Consider the following 21677-nt stretch of genomic DNA (forward strand, 5'->3'; position numbering starts at 1 on the left):
GATGGTGGTTAGAGTGCCCTTGATGTCTAATGCAGGATAGATGGTGGTTGGAGTGTCCTTGATGTCTAATGCAGGATAGATGGTGGTTGGAGTGTCCTTGATGTCTAATGCAGGAAAGATGGTGGTTGGAGTACTCTTGATGGCAAATGCAGGAAAGATGGTGGTTGGAGTGCCCTTGGTGGCAAATGCAGGAAAGATGGTGGTTGGAGTGCCCTTGGTGGCAAATGCAGGAAAGATGGTGGTTGGATTGCCCTTGATGGCAAATTCAGGATAGATGGTGGTTGGAGTGCCTTTAATGCCTAATTGAAACAAGGCAGGGAAAAAAAATCGCACTATTTGAGATTCCCTGCAGTGTCTCTTATAATAAGAAATAAAAATCACTGCAATGCCCTGGCTGCAGGTTACAAAAAGTTAAACCTGGCCTGTGCCTTATAGATTGGATCGTAGCTATGAGGTCTGCCCAAAATCACTCATAGTTGTTGCAGACATAAGGTCCCATAAAAGTGAGAAGGTTGATGGCCCATCCATCACCTAAATTCGGATTGACACCTCACCTGACAATACCTAACATGTTGTTGGCCTGAGATTCTTCCACTTTCCTTCTTCTCCCGCACTCATTTGCATTCTGTTGATTTACTATTTTATCTCCTTCTCTTATACTTGGCGCAATGTTTTGTTCATACGGTTTGATTTGGTTCCCCGCTAGTGCAATATTGTGACTGCATTTTGTTTTTGCACCATTTTTTCGTTATTCTATTTCATTTTGTTATATTTCCAATTTTGCGATTGGATTTAATTATCTCTGAATTTTTGTTCTGTATTTATTTAAATTAGATTTTTTTTTTAATTTGCTGTTAATGGATTGCGGGATCATTATGTGCTAATAACGTTTATCTTTGATTAAATCACATCTGATACTGTATCTTATTGCCGGTAAGGGAGGGATTCGAGAGCCGTTTTGGACTGCTGTACCCGGCAGTCTTTAAAGGGGCACGGGCATGACCTGCGAATAATCTCCCAACGAATAAGCCTTTCGTTTTCTCTTCATTCAACTTTTTCAATTCATTTAGTTTGTTTAAAAGAGTTTACTGTAACTTGTACATGGAATTTTTTTATTAATGTAGATTGTTATTGGCTTCATTTACTTCCTTCATGGGGCGGCTCTCCCGGATCGCTCTTCACACCAGGAGGACACTTTACAGTAAAGTGTAGAACCGGGCAATGACATCATCCGTTTTGTCTAGACAAAAATGGACAATCCCTTTAACTTTTATATCAGCTGAGGGTAGTGAAAAAATTTCATACTCACCTGTCCCCGATACTCCGATGTCCCGGTGTGTTCCGGTGCTTCCGCTCAACTGGTCTCTTCTGGAGTTCCACTCAAGTGGTCTTGTGACTGCTGAGGCCAATCCATGAAGGGCATGTGATGTCACTACCTATGACATCACAAGTCTCTTCCAGTAGTTTCAGCGGTACTCAGGAAGTGACCCGTTGAGCAGAGGACTGGAACACGCCGGAGCATCAGGGACAGGTGAGTATGAATTTTTATTTTATTTCTTTTTCACTGCCCCAGCTGATTTAAACATTAAAGGGGTTGCCCAATTTTGCCTGGAGAACCCCTTTAACTTATCCCTATTAGCAAGGTCTGTCATTCTGTTACGAATAGGGTTGAGCCGATCTTGACTTTTCAGGATCGATTTTGAAATCTGATTTACAATCATTTTTCATTCGAACCCGATCTCGATCCCAATTCCGATCCCAATGCAAGTCAATGGGATTTTTTTATTAATCGGAGATCGGATTTTAAAAGCAATCCTATTCACTATACAGCATGGAATCTAACAAGTGAACGCTTTAGTTGTTAGAATCCACAATGTGTAGTGATTTTCTTTTAATCCTCTGGCTACTTAGTCCCCCCTGGTGTCCACTTACCTCCATAGATGGCTGCTCTGGTGCCCGGTGTTCTTCTTTGCCTCACTGCCACTCCACGCAGCTCTTCTCGCCTCGCTGCCCGCTGCCTCCCAAGTTAGGAGAGTGTGGGCGGGTACTGGGAGGGGAGACGTCACGTGTACCCGCCCTGTACCCGCCCACACTCTCCTAAGCCACAAGCCCCGCCTTCCTAGCTCTTTAAACACTAACCTGGGAGGCGGGGCAGTGAGGCGAGAAGAGCAGCGTGGAGCGGCAGCGAGGTGAAGAAGAAAGAGAACACCGGGCACCGGAGCAGCCATCTCTGGAGGTAAGTAGTTACTAGAGATGTTACTTTAGTCTCCCATTAGAATGAATGGAGGCAGCCGGCGCGCAGCGGGTTAAGGCTGTGTGCTGGCTGCTTCCATTCATTCCTATGGAACCACAGCGGAGCCTTCACACTGAGTATACACTATATACTCAGTGTGAAGGCTAAGCAAAGCATTGTGGGAAATACTACCGATCTCGATCCCACCTAAAAAGATCGCGATCGTGAAATTTTCTCGATCGCCAATCGGAATCCGATTTTTTCCAAACACGATCCCTCAACCCTAGTTATGAATCCATTGACTACCGGTTGCATCAAGATATGTAATAGGGTGGTGTTGGTATATAAAGGGTCCCTTGAAAGTCGCGGCCTCTAGACAACCAATCAGATTCTAGGCTTCTACGTTCCAAAGCTAGTCCAAAATGACAGCGATGATCTGAATGGTACCTATGGTAACTGCCCACGTTTTGTTGTTACCGGTGCGTATATGAGGCCCTTTGTCTGCGAACACGACCGGGGGTAGCGGCTCCATTTATTTATTATTTTCGTTGGCATATCATTACCGCGCGACATTGTATTTCTAATACTGAGTGGGTGAAGCCATTGCAAGCCCTGGGATACGGCTCAGTACATGGCAATGTTGTCTCGCTATATTATCGTTGAATTGTTTCCTTGGGCATGATGTAAATAATGGCTCATTTTATTTAATGATGTGAGTAATTGTATTCCTTCTCTTATGTTCGAGGCGTTGGATACAGTTCTCTCATGCCTCGCCCTCAGATTTAATATGATGTTGCTGAAGGGAAATCTGCCAGGAGCAAAATAATAGCAAATCATATACATGAATCTTTTCTATTTTATTTGCATTTTTCCAAGCTCGCACTCCTATAAATTATTTTCAATTTATGCTGACCCATTTAGAAAATCACCTATAAAGGAAATAATGTGCACAATGTGGATGTAATAACGCTTTACCTAGACTCTGCACAGTAGTTACGGCGCGATCGCGATGCACCGTGTGCCAACACTTCAAGTGGCCCAGAATTTGAAGAAATTTTTGGCTTCTCCCAGGGAAGCAATAGCCAAAAAAGTGGGTATTTTTGCCCAAGATTTAAATGCTAGGAGTCCTTCAAGGTTCTGGAGGAATAGGGTAGAGCGTGCACAAGCCAAATGGTTTGCAAAGAGTCTGCAACAACTTTTTTGAGTACCAAGCACGACGCGTTTCGGCTGGGCCCTTTCTCAACTGCAATTACAACTGGCTTGTAGCCTAACCTATTACCAATATGTTGCTGATGAGCAACCTATTGGGCAACATATTGGTGTCATATAGGTTAGGCTACAAGCACTTGAAAAAGGGCCCAGCCTGAAACGCGTTGTGGTTAGTACTCAATAAAGTTGTTGAAGACTCTTTGCGAACCATTTGGCTCCTGCACACTCTACCCTATTCCCCCTTACCCGATCGGTCCAGAACCTTGAAGGACTCCTTGCATTTGACATTTGCGCAACTTCAGTTAGCGTAAGGGGAAAAGCTGCGGCCACCATCTTTATGCTTTTTTGGTGTTGTGCCGCTCATCAGCTTATCTTACTGCACCGTTCAGTTTGTAATACTACACCATTAGGGTTGAGCCGATCTTGAGATTTCAGGATCAATTTTTAAAATCCGATCATTTTCCAGCTGATCCCGATCGCGACCATGAAATTTGCTCGATCGCCGATCCCCAATCCCGATCGCTCAACCCTATACACCCTATTGGCGCTCAGCGTCTCTTCTTTTTGTATTATAAATACCATTTAATCCAGATTTTTATTTGCAATGCTTTAAGGTTAAAACTCCACGTTGCGAAAACGATGCATTTTACAGAACCTGCAAAGTGGATGGGATTCTGGCTGATCCCATCCACACGTTGCACAAATTCTGCGTGTTCTAGAAACCCTGGCGCGTTTGATAATCGGAAATGCATTTCCGTTGCGCTTTTTTCCGCAGCGTTTTGCTACATGTAACAATGTATCCTTTAAAGAATTAACTTGGCCATACAACACCTGAGAAGATTTCATTCCGGACAACAAACCTATAAGCTAAGAAACAAATCGATGATTGATCACTACGGGGATCTGGGGATTGGGCGCTCATTGATGGATGAGGTCTGTCATTTGGCGTGAATGAGTTTACAGCGACAACGTTTGAAAGGCGAATCACGTTTCGGACAGATACCTGCCTTAGGTGAGACTCTATATAATATACAATCATGGCAGACAGCTGTACGTAGGATGGCTCTCGGTATGGTTTAGCAATGCGCGTCTATCAGGTCTGAGGACATGGTATATATTACACGACTTGCTACCCGCTGCCGTATACTCTTCTCTTTGTAATGAGTCTAATGGATCTAAGATCTCTCTGCCATTTAGCAGTAACATAATAACATTGGTTTCTAGGGCTTGTGATGGCCTGAGGAGGGTATAAGTTAAGTCTCTGGAAAGCTGTATATTATCCCAGGCTTGTACCTATATTTTTAACCCCTGGGATCTCACGTGAGCGGCTTCTCCACATCTGCCATGTGAATGCGTTATGTGGCAGCCAACATCATTATAAAACCTTGCAGAGGTCGAAGCCGCACAAAGGCCGACAGCAGATACCTTCAGGACGTTCAGAAATTCAACCTCATTTCTTGTGACAGTGAGACTAAAGCTATTTATTTCAGGTTTCCAAGTGCTGGATGTCTCATATTATAGATGGCGGTCTCATTCTTATAGCCATGGCTTGTCTGCTCTCGTGCAAGGGTGACCTCATTGAGATGAATCAGTTCCATTTATCTGAATGGGGTTGTTTTGTTGGCAAGTGCATGGAGATCAGATGAATGGGACAGTATAGGAATCCAAGCTAAGCCTGGGTCCAAACTGCATTTTTTGCAAAATACTCATCCGAAAAATTTGGAAAGTATTTTGACTGTGAAGTTGCCTCCTGCCATAGTTTCACGTGATGGCAATACAGTAGAGCAGGGGTAGGGAACCTTCGACTCTCCAGCTGCTGTAAAACTACAACTCCCAGCATGTTCCATTCACTTCCATGGGAGTTCCAAGAACAGCAGAGCAAGTATGCATGCTGGGAGTTGTAGTTTTGCAACAGCTGGAGAGCCGTACGTTCCCTGCCCCTGCAGTAGAGGAACAACCAGTGATGGGAAGACGCCTTCTTCCCGTCTCTGGTCGTTCCTCATGTAGTATAATGTCCCACACAATAAAATGACCCCACTGAGTATAATCCTCCCTTTGTAATCCCTACTCAATGTAATGCCCTTTGATCAGCCCTATAAAGGATATTCCCTCCATATGTCCCCTTTACTGATCTCCTCCCAGTATAATGTTACTTTTACTTCCCCCGTCATAGTCTTCTTTACTGGCATGCACACAGTATATTGCCCCCTTTTACTGCCCCCCACATAAGGACAATCAGCCACTACCTATTGGCTTATTCCAATGGCTATTGGAACCCACTCACCAATCCTTGATCCTGCACAAGTCGTCCTCTGCAGTCCACCACCCCATTATTTTTGCGCCCGCTTCTTACTGACATATATTTGGTAGGTAAGTAATGGGGAACAGCTAAAAGGAGATGTGTCTGCTGGATCGAAACGCGCAGGGTCTCCGTCTGGTCTGCTACCATGGAGATGCGTATTCTTGTTGAAATAAAAAAAAAGGCGTCTGATTTGCAATTTGCAAATATAAATATTTCAAAATTTTGCAGAATTGTAAAGATTTTCTCTAGCACCTTAGTGGTGATATTCTATTGTCTTGATCGGTTGCCAGTGGATCGGACCATGAATGCGGGAACTTTCTGTTCTCATGTGATGCCCCTTTAATCTGGGAAAGCTTAATGTAATGGGCCTGACCAATGTAATTTAGGTAATGACATCCACATTTATGAGCTATAAGTTACACGATGTAATTGATGTTCCTTGCAATCTTCCTTATTTTATGCGTTGCGCTTCTTTCTAACCCCGTTGCGTGTTTTTGTTTCCTTGGCAGGGTTATTTAAAGCAGTGCAGGAAGCGGAGAGACATGTTCACTGATGAGCAGCTGAAGGTCATCTTCGGGAACATTGAGGACATCTATCGGTTCCAGATGGGCTTTGTCAGAGACCTTGAGAAGCAGTACAATAATGAGGAGCCACATCTCAGTGAAATAGGACCATGTTTTCTAGAACACGTAGGTTTCGATGGGCTGTGAAGCGTTAGGTCTTGTTAGGCCACAATTTATAGTCGAGCTGCACGGAACGCTTACGAGAGATTCTCTTTTGCAAACTCGGTCATAAAAATGTATTAAGGTTCTTGTGTGTTGTAAAGCAAGAGGCGTCATAAAGAGCCGGAACGCTGCCGTTACATTGTTTCAATCTTAACTTACTGTTTTAATTTATAGTCACCGTTGCATTTGCTAGAATTTCAACGTAGTTTTTATTCCTTACGTTCGGAGAAGTCGTTCCTCAACCTCCCCCTGAGGTGTCCGAACACACTTGATGCAAGTGCCACCGATCCGAAAAGCATCATATCCTTATAAATAGCGATAACAAGGGTAAATCTAATGGATGCCATTTAATAAGATGGAAGTCTAGACATGCAAAAACGAAAGGTCTCCGAGATCTGGGATTGGCGTGTAAGGGCTTCAGTCTCCATAGGAATTCTATGTCCAATCCATCACAGCTTAGTCAATCTATTACTGTAAGATGCCAGAAGCGAGTGTATGAGAATAAGATCCCATTCCCTGAGACTGAGCCGGTTACATTACAAGTGAAGGAGATTGTGTTTTCTTAGGTCTTTAGACTGTTTCTTCCTGTTAGAACAAGATCTCGAGAAAGTCCTGTGGATTTATACAGAGAATGATAGGTAAAGGACAGCTGCTTAAAATATGTGCCCCCCTCTTCCCCTAAATAGTCAGATGCTCAGAGACCCCCGGACTGCTTATTCTTTCTCCTTATACGACACTTTATTTATTTGGTTACAATCTTGATTAGGGAATGGAATGTTTGTAACAACTTTTGCACCATTTTCACCAATTCTTCATTCTTATGACACCATTGATACATTTCTCCCAATATGTTATGGTCAGCAGTTGACAGGAGATGTATATTCCTTGGGCTCTGGGGCCATTACTACCTGTCCTGGGCCAGTCCCACCTCTAGTCCCCTGATAGTAGTCATTTCTGGTCTATTCCGGTCTGGACGCCTTATTGCCAGATGGAGACAGTTCAAAGAGCTGCAATAATACTAAAAAGGGTATTACCATTGGAAATAGTTCTGGCATATCGAAAGTTCGGTATAAGCAATAAACATCTGAGAGGTGCCAGAAAAGACCATTCATAACTGATGTCGCTCTTTCAGTATGTGAGTTTCTTTTACTACTCCCATAGGCTACAATACAGATAGCAGTATACATACATGATGACCTGTTTACCCCTATTTACTGCTTTCTTGAGTATTCCACATGGGTGATAAGACCCCCATTATTCCGGTTATATATGGAACGATGACAAAGATGGCCACACAGTACAACATTAGTGCTTAATACTCCCTGCTCTCGTACTACGTGCCGTTACTCATTACACTAGAAAAAGGGTATGTGCGTGGTTACCAGATACGTATTCTGCTGGGGGCCACACATAATGGCCTCGGGATCTCCATGTGGCCCCCTGGTGGCAGGTTGAAGTGCAGCTGGATAGGTCGCACTGATAAAAGCCCCTTCTTTGCCTTACAAAATCTCGGGTTTAGCAACATAATTGTCATTTTGTGCACCATTTGCATCATAAGACTTCAAGGTTGTTTTTTTACGAAATCTACAAAAGTGACACATATAACAAAGTAACATGGTGGTGGTAGTCGATGTGGAGGTGCTAGATTGCCCTTAAAGGTGTTGTGTTATAAGTTATAAGCATTGGTGCTGAATCCCGCACAGATCAGCCTGCTAGTGGACGGGTAGCGCATGTAACAGCTATTCATACCTTTGCTGGTCTAGAAGGTCCTGCCGGTGTCTTAGAATGATGCAGGACAATTTGCTCTATGAATTTGATGGAACTATAGTGAGATTTTATAGTATTTCGTCCTGCATTGCTTTCTGCACCGGCTGTCACAACAATGAAATCTGAAATGGAAAGGCAGAAGATTTGCAGGAGAGTGTTGACCCTGGCAGTAAATGGGTTAAAGATCCGTGCAGGTTTTGCTGCTGCTGGAAATGGCTTTGAGTCTGCTTTCTTGACACTGCCTAAATGACAGCAGCTGAGCAGTAAAATGCGTCGGCCCAGCGTGTAGAATGAACATTACACTTCAGTTGACTAAATGCCCGAGGGTTTCAGCCTAGTTTAACGTGCTGTTACATAAGCCACACAGGTCTGGCCTTCATCATCTGTGAATATGTCAGGGAACGTCAAGAAGATTATAATTTCCCCTTTTTTAGATTTTTATCTGCAATGAATAGACCACTATTATGTAAGAGCCTTTTGGGCACAGTCCTCTTGTACATTCATGGGCACGACGCTTCATTTCTAAATACACGCGTTTCCTCTGCTTCATCTCGTAGGGTCCAATGATATGGATTATGGGATGACCACCCGCGGACCCTCGCAGGGCTCAGAGCACAATCTGGCTCTTACTAAAGTATATTATAAAGCAAATGCTACATTGACTTTCCCTTCCTTTCCGGTGACAAATCCATAAGGGTTACTAAGTCTGAAAATAAAGTAGGAAGGGACATTGGGATGTGCTGTAGGTGACATAAGATATTGTTGTGATGACTTACATTAGGGGCAGTGGTCGCCCCTCTAGTTTTCGTCTGCACCACTGCGTCCACCTAGTGAATAAAGCTTTGGTGGACATGAACGTCTTGTTTGTCTTGATATCTAGTTGACAGTCTCTGACCAGCAGAGAAGACGCATCACCAGTTGGAGTGAGCAGACCAAGAAGAATGGTGCATGGATGTGAACTAGCTAAAGTTCACATTAGCGTTTGGGTTTCCGATCTTTGGGTCCACCAGAAACACTATCCACTTAAAAAGTGGTTACGCGTGGAAACTTTTGGACATCATGGACTATAATGGGATCCGCTGGGTTTCCACCATCATACTTGCAGGGCTTTTCTTTCTGTATATTTTAAGTGGAATCGGGGACAGAATCCTCGAACATTAGCGTGAACCTGGCGTAAGAAAACTAGAGCACACCAATGTAAGTTATCAATGGAAACAATGTATGTTTAATACCTTATAATTGATACATTCTCTAGTTTAGTTACTTAGTTGCATTTATAATGATAATACATTTTATATATTTAGCGTCACCATATTCCGCAGCACTTCCCAAACATTTCATAGAATAATTCCTTTTAACCATAGAATCCCAGCGCTTGGGATTTGTATATTCCCCAGTATAGGCTGAACAACAGAAGAAAGGCTAAGGTTGGGTTCACGCCAGCGCGGGAACTCCATTTGGGGATTGCGTTCCCCTTTCCGCTTGGCCGACCCCATTATAGCCTATTCCGTTCCCTGGATAACCACTTTTTTAAGCAGATTAGGTTTCCATTCAGGGGTCCGCTTGGTGTGAATCTAGCATAAGTCATTGCCATGAAACCCAAAGAAGCAATGACTGGACATTCCCTGGATGACTTACCGGCTGTAACCAGTGTCATGTGTGTGCCGTAAATCCTCACGCCCATATTAGCAGCTACCGGGTGCTTTCTGCATGAGGGTTATGTTCAGTATCTGAAGCTCTGGCTTCAATCCGTTAGATTTTATGTAAATGTTCTTGCTAGTATGCCGAAAAATGATTAACCCTCCCCTTCATTTACAGGAAAAATGTCTCAAATGAAACCACATCCAGCTCCATTTATCATCCGTAGGGGCTCCATCCCAAGACATTACTTTAGTCATAAGTTAAACATTTTACCTTCCCCATGTCCGTCACCTTATATGATCCAACCTAAGAGACGTCACCAAGGTGTTTGAGGCAGGTGTAGGGGCTACAATGAGCAAAGATAGCGCCGGGCCTTAATGAGGGATCATTACGGCTCATTTTTCTTTCCGATTAGACAGGTTGCATATGCCGGCGGGAGATCCGGGCATTCAGGGACCGGACAGGTCAAAGCATTTGCATTTAATCAATGTGCCTCATTACGAGGTATTAGCTGGTGGAGGAGAGACGGATCATTCTCCTTAATATCATTGGAAATCCAAGCTATTAGCCAGGGACACTTGTGCCTCCTATTCTGATGTATTTGTCTGGATGATTGAAGACGTTCTAAACCGTGGTGTGAAGGACAGGTGTGTCAACAGGAGGCGTCGCAACCCATGTGCATATATATGACATATGAAACTTTGCATTTGTCCTTGGGAACACCAAATAATAATGGTCACCTAAGGACGAATCCAATCCTTTAATAGACAATGTGGTTTTGCAAAAATAAGCCTAGAAACCAATGTTTAGGTCGGGATAATCGGGGAGTAGAAGTGATAGTAGATGACCCTTGACGTCAGCCCTTCATCTTGTAGTATCATAGAGTTCTTCTTTGCCGTTTTCAATGACTCGTGTTGTTGCATTTTAACTTTTTGCCTCCGGTTTCCCAATAAATCCCGTTTCTATTTTTTCCCCACAGCAAGATGGGTTCTGGATCTACTCAGAGTACTGCAATAATCACTTGGATGCCTGCATGGAGCTCTCCAAGCTGATGAAGGACAGCAGGTACACGCATTTCTTTGAAGCGTGCCGACTACTGCAGCAGATGATCGACATAGCGATAGATGGGTTTCTTCTGACTCCTGTACAGAAGATCTGCAAATACCCGCTACAGTTGGCTGAGCTTCTTAAATACACAGCACAGGAACACAGGTAATACTCCAGATGACCCTTACAGAATGCCTTTAAGGCCAATGCCTCTCGTAGCAGGTCGCAGCAAAACAGCACAGCGGGAAAAAACACGGCAGCAATGCATCAAGGTGTCATAGAAAGTCCACAGAGGTCTTCTGCTTCCGTTATACCTATAGCTAAACTGCTGGCGTTTCCGTAGGTATAATTGGCATGATGCAATTTCCAAAATTGTGATGGTTTTTGTAGCGTGTGCGGCTGTGCGTATTATTCTGCAATGTATGGATGGGATTCGCGAGCTTGGGACTGGCAGGGACTGTAAAATGTTGCATTTTTTGCTGCATAGTTTATGGCACGTGGGGCCCCTTGTAATGGATCGTAAGAAATTATACGAAAGATAAAATGTAGCATTGTAAATGGAATAGGTCCATCTAGGTACAGGAGCCATGTGACAATAGGGTGAGCAATGCAAACTCAGCGGACACACAAAAGCAGATGGCAATGGACAGGGATTTATTTAGGTGGTCACTTCCTTGGCCGGACCTGACTTCCTGCCGTTGCAGAGTTGCTGAAGGTGTTGTGCAGGTGCACAGATACAGGCAGCAGAATCTCTAGTGCAGGGGTCGGCAACCTTTGTCTCTCCAGCTGTTGTAAAACTACAACTCCCAGCATGCATACTTGCTCTGCTGTTCTTGGAACTCCCATGGAAGTGAATGGAGCATGCTGGGAGTTGTAGTTTCACAGCAGCTGGAGAGCCGAAGGTTGCTGATCCCTGCTCTAGTGTTTGTGCATGTGCTGGATGCATTAAAGGGGTTGACTGGAAAATAGATAAACCCCTTAGGAGGCTGTGGGGTGTCCCATAAAAAATAAATCATACTTGCCTTTTCCCCAGTGCTCCATTGTCTGCTTCTGGTGTCCATTTGTCCTTGCAACACAAAGTCAACGCTCACATATATCACTGTATCAGCGACCTCTGAGGCCAGATACCAGATACCAACACTCAGTATTCCCCGGGGTATGTAGGGTTCATTCCCAGCTTTTGTAGGAATGTTTAGCATATTCTGGATTAGATTAGGCGCGGTGTGTCTACACTTTTTCCCCTGGATTATCCACAATAGGGACCCAGCAATCTTGTCATTACCCCAGATGACATGTCTGTGTGCATGGTGATCAGTGATCGGGGGACCTTGGACTCTCTCCGCCATACATTAGGGGTCGGCTCTTGCAGCTAGTTACCCTACGGCAGGGGCGGCCGCCATCACCCACTCCTCTAATTAACCAGCTTTGATATCCAATGGAATAAAATGAATACATAAGGTTGGAATCAATAGTCTGACTGCGGTATCTTTCCTGCACAAGATGGATTACCTTCTCCCAACAAATATAGCAGATCGCATGTGTCTCTCTTTATTATAGGACAAGACACCATGAATACAATGCGAGAGATCTGTCATGTGGTTATTGCTTCTCCTGTCTTACACGGGGTCTCGTCCCCCCGAGTTCTGCATTTTATTTACAGATGATTACTTCTATGCAATATGTAATAAGCCGGATAAAAGCTCCTCCATCAGATCTTATACGTCCTATTACCAATGCTGGTTTACCATGGAAACTAATTCTGCATTACTATCTGCTGTTTGTGAATATCCCAATTATTGGCAGCAACAGGGACCTCTATTATAAGGGATAGGATAGACAATATATGGATGGATAGATAGATAGATAGATAGATAGATAGATAGATAGATAGATAGATAGGAGATAGATAGATAGATAGATAGATAGATAGATAGATAGGAGATAGATAGATAGATAGATAGATAGATAGATAGGAGATAGATAGATAGATAGATAGATAGATAGATAGATAGATAGATAGGAGATAGATAGATAGATAGATAGGAGATAGATAGATAGATAGATAGATAGATAGATAGATAGGAGATAGATAGATAGATAGATAGATAGATAGATAGATAGATAGATAGGAGATAGATAGATAGATAGATAGATAGATAGATAGGAGATAGATAGATAGATAGATAGATAGATAGATAGGAGATAGATAGATAGATAGATAGATAGATAGATAGATAGATAGGAGAGAGATAGATAGATAGATAGATAGATAGATAGATAGATAGGAGATAGATAGATAGATAGATAGATAGATAGGAGATAGATAGATAGATAGATAGATAGATAGATGATAGATAGATAGATAGATAGATAGATAGATAGATAGGAGATAGATAGATAGATAGATAGATAGATAGATAGATAGGAGATAGATAGATAGATAGATAGATAGATAGATAGATAGGAGATAGATAGATAGATAGATAGATAGGAGATAGATAGATAGGAGATAGATAGATAGGAGATAGATAGGAGATAGATAGATAGATAGATAGATAGATAGATAGGAGATAGATAGATAGGAGATAGATAGATAGATAGATAGATAGATAGGAGATAGATAGATAGATAGATAGATAGGAGATAGATAGGTAGGTAGATAGATAGATAGATAGATAGATAGATAGAAGATAGATAGATAGATAGATAGATAGGAGATAGATAGATAGATAGATAGATAGATAGGAGATAGATAGGTAGGTAGATAGATAGATAGATAGAAGATAGATAGATAGATAGATAGATAGGAGATAGATAGATAGATAGATAGATAGATAGATAGATAGATAGATAGATAGGAGATAGATAGATAGATGATAGATAGGAGATAGATAGATAGATAGATAGATAGATAGATAGATAGATAGATAGATAGATAGATAGATAGGAGATAGATAGATAGATAGGAGATAGATAGATAGATAGATAGATAGATAGATAGATAGGAGATAGATAGATAGATAGATAGATAGATAGATAGATAGGAGATAGATAGATAGATGATAGATAGGAGATAGATAGATAGATAGATAGGAGATAGATAGATAGATAGATAGATAGATAGATAGATAGATAGATAGGAGATAGATAGATAGATAGATAGATAGGAGATAGATAGATAGATAGATAGATAGGAGATAGATAGATAGATAGATAGATAGATAGATAGGAGATAGATAGATAGATAGATAGATAGGAGATAGATAGATAGATAGATAGATAGATAGATAGATAGATAGGAGATAGATAGATAGATAGTTTACTATTGCCATCCCCCACTATAGATGTACATTAGACCAGAGAACAATGTGGACGTTACAATTGAGACATGTATGTTGTGTGTCCGCAGCGACTACAGGTATGTGGCAGCCGCTCTCGCTGTCATGAGGAACGTCACTCAACAGATCAATGAGCGGAAGAGAAGACTGGAGAATATCGACAAGATCGCTCAGTGGCAGGCATCGGTTCTGGACTGGGAGGTGAGTGAGAAACGCGTCATCTGTAACATAAAGGATAAGATATCGGGACTGGTGTTTGGACTATTTAAGAAATTTCTGGTTGTCCCAGTTGGGTGAATGTTTCTTCTCTCTTCCCATTTGGTCAGTCAGTCTCTATTTTCCATGGTCTCTTCTCCATTTAGTTTTCGTTCTAGGGGTCTCAGAAATAACTTGGAGCTTCAGAGCAAAACTCAGGATGAGGCCTCGCTGAACAATGAGCACATTCAGCAAAGAGAGCTCAGAACGTGGTTGTGGGTCTGTTCACCCCTCGCCTGAGCCATATGTCCTTCTAAATCTTAATGTATTCCTTTAAGGAATGATGTACTGTGATGTCACAGGAGTGGGTCAATGTCTACTATGGTGTCAGAGGAGTGGGTCACTATGTACTTTGATGTCACAGGAGTGGTTCATTGTGTTCTGTGATGTCACAGGAGTGGGTCAATGTGTTCTGTGATGTCACAGGAGTGGGTCAATGTGTTCTGTGATGTCACAGGAGTGGTTCATTGTGTTCTGTGATGTCACAGGAGTGGGTCAATGTGTTCTGTGATGTCACAGGAGTAGGTCAGTGTGTACTGTGATGTCACAGGAGTGGGTTAATGTATACTTTGATGTCACAGGAGTGGTTCATTGTGTTCTGTGATGTCACAGGAGTGGGTCAATGTGATCTGTGATGTCACAGGAGTGGGTCAATGTGTTCTGTGATGTCACAGGAGTAGGTCAGTGTGTACTGTGATGTCACAGGAGTGGGTCAATGTGTTCTTTGATGTCACAGGAGTGGTTCAATGTGATCTGTGATGTCACAGGAGTGGTTCAATGTGATCTGTGATGTCACAGGAGTTGGTCAGTGTGATCTCTGATGTCATAGGTTTGGGTTAATGTGTACTGTGATGAAATGAAGGCAATGATGTCATGGCATAAAATAATTGATTCAGATGTGTCACAGTTGGCCTTAGGGGTTGTGACCAGTCATTACAGAAAGGCACCGCTGGGCCTTAATACCTCCAATACTACAAGTGGGCTCAAACCTAAGGAACGTCAGCAGGCTGCAATTTCATTCCTTAGTTTATTAATTGGGCAGTGTCATTGTATACTGTGTAACTGTGTGATAAGGGCGCTGTATAAGGGGTGACATCCAATGCCCAAATTGCCCTTAGTGACTGTCCACCATTGCCCCCTTCAGTGTTAACACTTTACACATTAGTTCTTGTGTTTCTGCCGCTCACTTCCACTATTGTTCATTGTTGCCCCGGCTCTATTACTCTTTGGTTTCTCGCAGATTCCGATTATTTTGCTTGATTCTGTTTTTTTTGCAAGAAACAATGGTCAGTATAATGTAATTTATTAGTGCGTCTAATGGAATTGCTCACAAATTACCAACGCCTTCCATATTGCAGAACGCTACCACATTGTATCCTCATAGGAGAAGCGTCTACCGAAATACGGTTTTGTGTCATAGAAACAATGATTCGATTCTGATTTTTGGCTTTATGCAGACAATATGCAATAAATGTCATTGACTGTAAATGGCGGCAGGGACGTTGGACGACGATGCTCTTCTCGGTTTCCACCTATTCTCTATCAGTAATTTCTAGACGATTTGTTCCGGCTGTTTGATTTCGGTGAGAGAGAAAATGTATCTGTGAGATAGAACAGTTTTTATTGTTTTGCGAGGTTTGTAGCAGTTTATAGACTTTACAAGGATGTAGGAATATAAAGGTGAGGACCATCAGTTTAGTTTAGTGAATGGCGAGGTTTAGAGAAGGGCAGGGGCGTCCATGATAGTCGGATTTCAGCCACGGTTTGCCTGAAGCCGCCAGACTGATATTCCTGTATTTGTTGGGTCTTCACAAGTTATACCATACTGAATCCCATTATACTCAATGGGTCCGTCAAGCACTGTTGGTGTCCGCCATTTTAGCAGTCCTTGTGTCCATTGTTCTGGTCGTCTGAAAGGTCAATTAACAAAATGAACATCAATATTTGGCGTGACCACCATTTCCCTTCCCCCAATTCTTCTCAGTACAGATAGTTTTTGAAGAAACTCAACAGAAATCCTTCTATCTCTTCCAGTAATCCCAGACAGACTGGACGAGTTGTTATGATCAGGGCTCTCCAGGGTTATATCCTTACGCTACATTGTTGCGATTTAGATTTCTCGTTTGTTCATTCGATTCATTTTGTTAATTAACAGAATAAAATCGACACTTATTTTTTTTTATTAAACACATTCTAACTTTCTGGCATCTTGTCCACAATTACTGGAACAGTTTGCTTCTTACTGTATATACCGTATATAGCAGATATAGACACTAGAGACAATTCCCCCTTCAGCTACAATACAAGGCAGCTCCTGAGTGGCAGATAAGATGCAGATGTGGAAAGTGTCTCTAATAACTATTAACCAGCCATTAAACAGTCTCTATAAACCGCGAGATACTCACACGGGAGCTGTAATGGAGGTTGTGCTGGTTGTTACCTAGTAATGCTCGCAAAGATGTTTCCCAGCTTCATTTATGAGAACAATTTAAGGTATTTACTGGTGTTTTTTATTCACAGTGGAGATGCGATTATTAATATATACAGTCGTTTATGTGCCAATAAAATCACACGATAGATAGATAGATAGATAGATAGATAGATAGATAGGAGATAGATAGATAGATAGATAGATAGATAGATAGATAGATAGATAGATAGGAGATAGATAGATAGGAGATAGATAGATAGATAGATAGATAGATAGATAGATAGATAGGAGATAGATAGATAGATAGATAGATAGATAGATAGATAGATAGGAGATGGATAGATAGAGAGATAGATAGATAGATAGATAGATAGATAGATAGATAGGAGATAGATAGATAGATAGATAGATAGATAGATAGATAGGAGATAGATAGATATGAGATAGATAGATAGATAGATAGATAGATAGGAGATAGATAGATAGATAGATAGATAGATAGATAGATAGATAGATATCTTCAAACAGTGGCGTAACTAGGAATGGCGGGGCCCCGTGGCGAACTTTTGACATGGGGCCCCCCCCCATCCCAACTGACGCCGAAGACCTCGACTGACCCCCTCCTCCGCACTCTATTATGTCCCTTACTTACTTGCCCCTGCACACAGTATTAACCCCAATAGTGTCCCCTGCACACACAGTATTAACCCCAATAGTGTCCCCTGCACACACAGTGTTAACCCCAATAGTGTCCCCTGCACACACAGTGTTAACCCCTATAGTGTCCCCTGCACACACAGTGTTAACCCCTATAGTGTCCCCTGCACACACAGTGTTAACCCCTATAGTGTCCCCTGCACACACAGTATTAACCCCAATAGTGTCCCCTGCACACACAGTGTTAACCCCAATAGTGTCCCCTGCACACACAGTGTTAACCCCTATAGTGTCCCCTGCACACACAGTGTTAACCCCTATAGTGTCCCCTGCACACACAGTGTTAACCCCTATAGTGTCCCCTGCACACACAGTGTTAACCCCTATAGTGTCCCCTGCACACACAGTGTTAACCCCTATAGTGTCCCCTGCACACAGTGTTAACCCCAATAGTGTCCCTCTGTGGACACCCATAAACAATTATTATACTCTGGGGTCTTTTCAGACCCCAGAGTATAATAATCGGAGACTAAATCGGGAATAAAAACATTAAAAAAAACCCCACTGTTGCTTCTTACCTGTTCCCCGGCTCCTGTGCTGTCCTCCTCTCGCGTCCTTCGTTAATGACGTCGGACGTCACATGACCCGGGAAGCATGCCGGGTTCATGTGACGTCAGACAACAGTAGGACGGAGGCCTGGCAGGATCGCGGAGAGGTAAGTAACAGTTTTTTATGTTTATTACCTCTCCCGATCCGCCGGTCATTATACTCGGGGGTCTGCAAAGACCCCCGAGTATAATGATAGCCCCTGTGGGGCCCGCGGTGTCACTTGCCGATCCCGGCCCAGCCAGGATCGGCAAGTGAATAGGGCCCGTAACTGCCTATTGAAAAAAAACCGCAGCGGTAGCGGCTGTCACCGGGCCCCCTAATGGCCCGGGCCCTGTGGCAGCTGCTACTGCTGCTACCACGGTAGTTACGCCCCTGTCTTCAAATACAGTGTGTCAAATTAAATTGATAGCAACTGTATTTAACATGTTACAAGTCATATCAAACTTGGTGACATCAAGAAAGAAAGAGAGGGAAGGTAGGAAGAAAGGGAGGAAGGAACGGGGGAAGGGAAGGAAGGAAGGGAAAGAAGGAAGAGAGAGAGGGGGGAAGGTAGGGAAGGAAGGGAGAGAGGAAGAAAGGTAGGGAAGGAAGGGAGAGAGGAAGAAAGGTAGGGAAGGAAGGGAGAGAGGAAGAAAGGTAGGGAAGGAAGGAAGGTAGGGAAGGAAGGGAGAGAGGGAGGAAGGTAGGGAAGGAAGGGAGAGAGGAAGAAAGGTAGGGAAGGAAGGAAGGGAGAGAGGGAGGAAGGTAGGGAAGGAAGGAAGAGTGAGAGGAAGGAAGGAAGAGAGAGAGGGAGGAAGGTAGGGAAGGAAGGGAGAGAGGATGGAAGGAAGGGAGAGAGGAAGGAAGGTAGGGAAGGAAAGAAGGAAGATAGGGAAGGAAGGGAGAGAGGGAGGAAGGTAGGGAAGGAAGGGAGAGAGGATGGAAGGAAGGGAGAGAGGAAGGAAGGTAGGGAAGGAAAGAAGGAAGATAGGGAAGGAAGGGAGAGAGGGAGGAAGGTAGGGAAGGAAGGGAGAGAGGATGGAAGGAAGGGAGAGAGGAAGGAAGGTAGGGAAGGAAAGAAGGAAGATAGGGAAGGAAGGGAGAGAGGGAGGAAGGTAGGGAAGGAAGGGAGAGGGAGGAAGGTAGGGAAGGAAGGTAGGGAAGGAAGGAAGGGAGAGAGGAAGGAAGGGAGAGAGGAAGGAAGGAAGGAAGGAAGGGAAGGAAGGAAGAGAGAGAGGGGGAGGAAGGAAGGAAAGAAGGAAGGAAGGAAGGAAGAGAGAGAGAGGGGGAGGAAGGAAGGAAAGAAGGAAGGAAGGAAGGAAGGAAGGAAGGAAGGAAGGAAGGAAGGAAGGAAAGAATGCCAAGGGGAATTTATCATGTTACAGCATTACATAAACATAAAAGACTCAGAAAACAGCAATACAATAAAACCTCAAACAATAAAACACAATAAATCCCATAAAAGTTAATAATCCGTGTCTCTGCACCGCCTACACTGACTATACCATTACACCTCCCACCCACATCTTCACTTACTTGGGTTTTATTATAAAGACTAATGGCAGTTTTTATAGACGACATAAAACTTAAAGATGATTTAAATTATTTGTTAGATTTAGTAAAATGAATAATTAAAATAGGTAATAACGTAATAAAGGGAAATCACTGTAGAGGATTTCTACACGGCAGGATTTTACCGCTTACCTGTGTTTGATACTTCAGGACTGAGCATGAAAATAACAGAACTTTGTGGCAATACGTTGCTGTAACTCTTAAACAAATGTTACTGTATGAAAGACAATAAGACTCGCCGCTCTAAGGCTCAGTTTACATCTGTGTTCGGGATCCCAAATGGAAACCTATATGCATTACCTGGGAAAGCCGCGGACCTCTAGACTATAATGGGGTTTGTGTGCTTTCCGCTCGGTTACTGCACAAAACATGCAGAGAGTAAAGAGTCCCTGAACGGAAACCTGAACGCAGATGTGAACCGGGCCTAAAATGTGTATGGCAGGGATTTGGTTAGTGGGGGTTTGAGGGCATGTTCTTTAGTTGCCGAGAGCCAACGAGGTGTCACCAACAAGCCAATCTGCCTTGGCAAAGGTATTTAGATACAGGACTGTGATGGAGAAATGCAGAATCTTTGTCCCAGGAGAAAGGATCCTAGCTACAAATCTGATGTACAGTACAGTGTTGCAGAAGCCCAAACGTGGCCCCTGGAATCCCTCACCAATGTTGAGTATATGCCACTTAAAAGGCAACTTAAAAGTGGCGTATAGTGGCAGTAGCATTTTATATGTACCTGTAAATATACTCCTAGCTGCAACAAGTCATAAGTAAGGGGGCAGCGTTATAGTGCGGGTGGTGAATGTCTACGCCTAGCTTTCGCAGTGACGTCCCCTCTGCGGAACCCTTTAAGTAGGCATTGTATGTACAACCTAACATAGAGAATTGCTGGAGTGAGTATTGCTATGAATACTCATATATCAACCCAAAATCTTTAGCCTGGTAGGGGCCACAATCTTCATATAGCTTAGGGTCAATGGTGTACACAATAGATCATTGGCCAGCCCCATTGACATTGGAGCGCCCATCACTATTATAGTCCGGAAGTCATCCCTATCATCTTGGTCTGTATATGGCCTATGGTAAGACAGGTTTTGGGTCTCATTAGTTGTTACGATAATGTCCCCATATCCCTACGTTGATCCCGTCTCTCTCCCATATTAATAACATCTCTACAATCCATCCTATCTTACCAGCGGATGGATTGCAAAATAAAGGTTACAGGGTTAATATGTCAACCAATGTGGAATAATTTTCCCCTTGGAAGAACCCGGCGTCTCCAGCGTTGTATACATGACGTGTTCCCAGCTGCATCTGTTATCTGACTGAGCCAGTCCCCTCTAAATAAGGAGTCACAGCTGTGTGCTTCAATGCGCCCCGAATAATCCTCGGCGGAGCTGATAGGGAGCAAAGACTGGCAGCTGAGAGACCCGGAGAACCTAATTGAAACCAAATTGAATACTCTGCTGCAGAAACAAGTGCAACTGGCGTGTGTTATTGGTCGCCTTGTCTCAGGGTGATTACATTAACACCATGTTGTTGGCAGAAGTTTACTATTCCTGATATCTATGTCGCTTAAATGCTATTTTTATAGATGGATGTGTTCTTGGTAATCTTCCCTGCATTAACTCTATGGGTGCATTTACTTGGCCAGATTTTAGGTCCACTTTAGGATATCATTTCTGAAAGAAGAGGAACGGAAAGCTGGAAACGTCTGGAAGGGACAGGAAACAATGTGACTGGTTTGTGCAGATGGGATTTGCCACCATGTTTGGCACGACATATGCTGTCTACCATGGATGTGCTCCAGTTACTATGCAGCAGGGGTAGGGAACCTTCGGATCTCCAGCTGCTGTGAAACTACAACTCCCAGCATGCTCCATTCACTTCCATGGAAGTTCCAAGAACAGCAGAGCCA

General features: G+C 43.2%; 1 protein-coding gene across 2 annotated transcripts in view; it reads left to right on the forward strand.

The window, feature by feature from the left end:
- ARHGEF9 (Cdc42 guanine nucleotide exchange factor 9) overlaps positions 1 to 21677 on the forward strand; it is a 197952-nt gene that overhangs the window by 160186 nt on the left and 16089 nt on the right. For both annotated transcript variants that reach the window (XM_075260245.1, XM_075260246.1), the window contains 3 exons: positions 6254 to 6433; positions 10857 to 11089; positions 14334 to 14463. In XM_075260245.1, the coding sequence (XP_075116346.1) occupies positions 6254 to 6433; positions 10857 to 11089; positions 14334 to 14463 (543 nt within the window). The remainder of the gene's footprint in view (positions 1 to 6253; positions 6434 to 10856; positions 11090 to 14333; positions 14464 to 21677) is intronic.

The sequence above is a fragment of the Leptodactylus fuscus genome, chromosome 11 (genome assembly GCF_031893055.1).
Source record: "Leptodactylus fuscus isolate aLepFus1 chromosome 11, aLepFus1.hap2, whole genome shotgun sequence".
Lineage (NCBI taxonomy): Eukaryota > Metazoa > Chordata > Amphibia > Anura > Leptodactylidae > Leptodactylus > Leptodactylus fuscus.